General features: G+C 34.4%; 1 protein-coding gene across 1 annotated transcript; it reads left to right on the top strand.

Annotated features, from left to right (window-relative positions):
• The first annotated feature begins 277 nt into the window (after positions 1 to 277).
• LOC112004846 (GDSL esterase/lipase 4) lies at positions 278 to 2,593 on the top strand. The gene is given in 6 exon segments (XM_024037080.2): positions 278 to 386; positions 389 to 526; positions 670 to 791; positions 1,240 to 1,473; positions 1,924 to 2,176; positions 2,273 to 2,593. Coding segments are annotated over 6 exon segments (1,095 nt in total). The 3' UTR covers positions 2,512 to 2,593.
• Positions 2,594 to 5,450: the final 2,857 nt, after the last annotated feature.

The raw sequence follows: 5,450 nt of genomic DNA, 5'->3' as shown, positions 1-5,450 counted from the left end.
TCTTCAGATATTTTATTAATCTCAACTTCAGAGCCAAATTGCAGTGATTTTCCAGGTCGGTTTGAGCAAATCCAGACAATGCAGTATGTCTTGTCCTTCACAGTTCACACTGCACCCACACCACACCTTGGCCAACCCAAAAAGAAATTCCCCACTATATTTAGTACCTTATAAGTTATAAATAAAAACCACACCCATATGATACTCTCATTCTACTGTGCACAATAAGTAGTAAAATTAAACTTGCTCAAACCATAGTCATAAACCAACATTTGACATGGCAAGTCTAAGCGTACACTGTTGTATACTGGCCTTTTTTGTGCCACCTTTCATTATTCCATACACTTGCCTTGCTAAGTTGCCAGAAAACCACGCTGCATTGTTCATATTGGAGACTCTCTCTTTGACGCTGGAAACAATAACTACATCAATGGCCCCAAAACAGACTTCTGGCCATATGGTGAGACCTTCTTCAAAGCACCCCACTGTCGAGTCTGCGATCGGCCGTTTGTACCTGACTTCATTGGTAACATTATATTTTTCACAATTTACCAATTGTGGTTTCTGATACAATTACTTAATTAGAGTTTGATTAATGTGAGGGGCCGCTTTTACTGTGACTTATGGGTTTTTTTTTTTTTTTTTTTTTTGGGTTCTGGATTTTTTCAGCTGAGTATGCAAAGTTGCCATTGATCAAACCATATCTGCAGCCAGGATTTGACAACTATACTGATGGGGTGAACTTTGCATCAGCTGGGGCTGGTGTTCTTCCTGAGACTCATCCAGGAACGGTATGTGATATTCTGCATTATGGATATCTACAAATTGCATTAAGGGTTCGAAAATTCGGCCAAAATTAGTTATTGATAGTAATAATGATATAGTGATTTTATAACCATTGTTATCATTAGTAAGGAAATAAAGTGAAATTTGAAATGGCAAAGAACTACATATTAACTTGTCAACATATTCTAGACAGCATTTATCTAGGCTGAGCTGCCTTGCTTGTTGAATGAACTAGGCCCATGCCTCTAGAGCAAAGCAGGGCATTCTCAACATTAACAATGTTATAAATTCTAACTTTGATAATAATATCTTAAACATTAATGTTTATTTTTTTTATGGGTTCAAAAATAACGATGTTGATTTTATATTTTATCATTTAAGATAACTAGTATATTCATTCAACCTACTCATTGTACTCAATAGCATTTTAATTCTTTTTTGTGCTTTTTCCAGATAAACCTTGAATTGCAACTAAGCTATTTTGAGGAGGTAGAGAAGAAGTTAAAGCAGCAGCTAGGTGATGCAGAAGCCAAGAAGTTGCTATCAAAATCTGTTTACTTATTCAGCATTGGAGGCAACGATTACATAACCATCACATCATCTGTGAACCAATCCAATGTAATAACTTCTTCTTACAAGAAGAAATACATGACAATGGTGCTTGGCAATTTCACCACTGTGATCAAGGTTGGCTTACGTTCTCCTATGCCTGACATAATTTTATGGATAAATATATAACACCTCTTTTTTCACCCTAAACGCTGTCCAATTTCAATGTCCCCTAAATTATCAATTTGTACAATTGACACCCCAATTCATGAGAATTGTATCAATGTAACTTTGTTGTTTATATCAGGTATTAAATGATATGGAAATTATGGTTTTTTGTTCCAAATATTTAGAGTAATTTCATCATTATGCCTAATTTCCATCTCATTTATGACTTAACGTTTAAAAGACAGGGATACATTGATACAAACATCTAAAATTGAGGTATCAATCATGCAATTGATAATCTAAAATACATTGTAAATGGGGTGAATTGTGGAAAAAGTGTAATTTTTCTAATTTTATTTTTACTATGAAATAATAATCTACATACATACAAATAAAAGTTTCTTGCTATTATTTTTTCAGAAAGTATATAAGATGGGAGGAAGGAAATTTGGGTTCCAAAACTTGGGGCCTATAGGATGTATGCCTGCCACCAAAGCCTCATTGGGGATTACCAGTGATTGCGCCCATGAGCCTTCAGTAATAGCAAAAATGCACAACATAGCCCTACCCAAACTCCTCAAGAAGATACAAAGACAGATACCAGGATTCAAATATGCACTATATGATTACTACACCACCCTAGCTGAAAGAACACTTTACAGTACAAAATTTGGTAATCTTCCTATTCCATCAAAAAATTTACCAATATCTTTGCTTATATATACCATAACTAATCCTTCTTGTTTTCTCAATAATTATATTGGAGTAGGTTTCAAGGTTGGGAAGAGTGCATGCTGTGGCAGTGGGACATACAATGGGGAGTTCACATGTGGAGGGAAAAATGGGACAGTGAAGTATGAATTATGCAGCAAACCTAGTGAATATGTGTGGTTTGATGCTGCACATCCAACTGAAAGTGCCAACAGACAATTAGCCAACTTATTTTGGAATGGACATCCAAAAATCACAGGGCCTTACAATCTAAAGAAGCTATTTGACATCTTGTAGAGCTGTGACATTTGGGACTGTAGTATGTAGGGTTGGTGATTTGGTTTAGTACACTGAATAAAATCATCTCTAGTGTTTCAAATGTGTCTGTTGGCAAAATGTTTCACTTTTTACTTCTCTTTTTGGGGTTTTTTGTCTTTGTTTTTTTTTTTTAAACAAAATTGATAAAATTAGTTTTTTATTTTTGAAAATAAGCTAACTTTTATTTTTTTTATTTTTTTTTTGTCGCACATTTAGCATAAGAGCTACCAAAAATTATGGATCTGTTTGGTGCATATGTTTGAACACATGTTTTTAGTTTTTAAAAAATATTACACGTATTTCTACACACTTTTTTACTCACACATATTTTTAAAAATATATAAACAACGTTACTAAAACAACATTACCAAACGAATCTTTTAACTCGTAGTTACCGAAAACTTCGATAATGATGCACTTACCTGGTCCATAATACAAAAGTTCAGTTAAAAATCCAAACTTGTTAAAATCCTGTTGAACCAAACCTCTAAATCCAAACTTGGCCCATTCTACAAATTTTTAGTTGGCCCAGATGATTAGGCCCAACTAGCATAACTGTGTTTGTACTTTGTGCCATCTATCAAATTGACAACTTTGCGTCCAAAAGATGAATAAACACCTTCTCCATCCCATAATCATGTTTTATTTGACAAAACAAAAAGATTAATAAAAGAAATTAAACATACAAGGACAAATCACACTTGTAACAGTATTTGCCCATAATCACCCTTGTTAAATTGCTTGACACTTAAAAAATGAAAACTAATTTTGTTTTATTTTAAAGTTTTACAAATATCACATTTGTATTTTCATTTGAGTGAAAAAATGATTCGGGTGAATTATCAAATTCAATATTTAACCGCCAAGAGTGTTGTAATTCAATTAATTAGCACTTTTAAAGCTCAAATCCCCCCTCCCTCAATTATTGATTTTTTTTTGAATATTTAACCCCTTATATTAAATGTGTAACAAATCAAATTTTTTATTAGTACTTTCCGTTAAACCACCATACATTTTTGACGTGATGGCCATTCCACATATATAAAACTTTTGCAAAGTGTGGAGGGGAAAAGGATCAGGATTCTTTGTATGGTCACTATGAGACAACGTGAAAATGAAACCCNTACAACCAATATCAGCCCCTACACCAGAAAAAACCACCATCAACCAAAATCTCATACCCATCCCAAATCTCACACCCACAATCCGATCAGCCTACCACCATCAAACTTCAGATTCAGCCAACCACCAACAATCAAAACAACCAATAGACAAAAAGAGAGAGAGAGAGCGATCGATGAGATCGGAGCGGCGATGACGATGGCGATGATCGGAGTGGCCTCGCCCATGCCGCTTGAGCCTCCAACGGCGATGATCCGATCGGAGTGGCGATCCGATCGGAATGACGATGGCAATGAAAGAAGACCAATGATCGGAGTGACGATGGCGAGACCGATGATTCGATCGAAGTGGCGATCGAATCGGAGTGACGATGGCGAGACCGATGATCCGATCGAAGTGGCGATCGAATCGGAGTGACGATGAGACCGATGATCCGATCGAAATGGCGATCGAATCGGAGTGACGATGGCGAGCCGGTGAGTGAGAGAGAAGGGAAGAGCTGGGTCTGATGTGAGAGAGGGAGCCGGTGTGTGAGAGAGAAGAGAAAAGAAAAAAATGAAGAGAGAGGAGAGAGAAAAGAGAATATAAAAAGATTAAAAGTTTTGCCACATCTGTCCGTACCGTTGCAAATTTGCAACGGTACTGTAGCAATGTGGTATAAGTTTTAAAATTTGCCTCATCTCATAAAGCTTCTTTTTTTTGTTTGGTGTGGTAAATGTGCCAAATATTTGGCATTTGGCACATTTACCACACCTGATACAGATGCTCTTATAGCTCTAAACGTGTTCTTTTGAACTTTTAAAAGTCTTCCCACATCTCAAATTCAAATAACCCTTCTTCTTTTTTTCTGAATACATTCAAATAACCCATTATCACTAATTAATTTCAACATGATAAAGGGAGACCACATAACCTACTATTTATTAATTTGTGATAAATTAATACTTGTCTTAAAGATTTAAGTTCTCACATGAACTCTTCATTATATTTCTATTCCTCACAATTTGTCATGTGGGAAAAGTTGTTGTACAAGTTATAACATTTTATGTGTCCCTAAATCCCTAATATTACTCTTATTTTTTACAGAAGAATTATGATTCGAATCTTTTAAAAATATATATAATTTATAATATAAAAAATAGGTACCAAATAATTAAATACAACAAAAGCTCAGTCCAAAGTTCAAAGCCTTTGCTGACCGAAGCTCTAAATCTAAACTAGGCCAATTCTACAACCTTGAGTTAGTCGAATTGAAGAGGCCCAACTAACAAAATTATATTTGTCCATCCATCAAATTGAAGACTCTGAGACCAAAAGATGAGTAAAGTATGCTCCGTCCATAATGAAAGTTTTATTTGACAAAACAGAAAGAATAATAAAACAAGCGTTTGGATGCTCTTAGGATAATTATTAATAAATTATTTTTGGAAAGTTTTGACACTATTTTTATGATAAATATAAAAAACTATTAAAAAAATTAATTGTTTTTTCTTTTCCCATAAAAGGTTTCTATAAATATTTTCTAAAATACTAATGTCCTTAGGCTCTTAGAGCATCTATTAACTTTTCCCACAAAAAGAAACAATTCACTTTTGATTATTTTTTTTCCCATAATTACCGTTTTTAAAATCTTTAACAAGTGAGCAGGGAACATCTATTTTGTGTGTAATTATTTAGTGCTCTAAGAACACGGTAAATGTGTACTCTCATCTCTCACATAAATAGTAAGTCACACAATAAATTTAATTAATAAGACTCACTATTATATGAGAGGAAGGAGCATGCATTTATTCTGC

This window comes from Quercus suber, unplaced genomic scaffold (assembly GCF_002906115.3).
Source record: "Quercus suber isolate HL8 unplaced genomic scaffold, Cork oak 2.0 scaffold_248, whole genome shotgun sequence".
NCBI lineage: Eukaryota > Viridiplantae > Streptophyta > Magnoliopsida > Fagales > Fagaceae > Quercus > Quercus suber.
The sequence above is the reverse complement of the archived record's forward strand: the minus strand, read 5'-3'. Positions and strand labels throughout refer to the sequence as shown.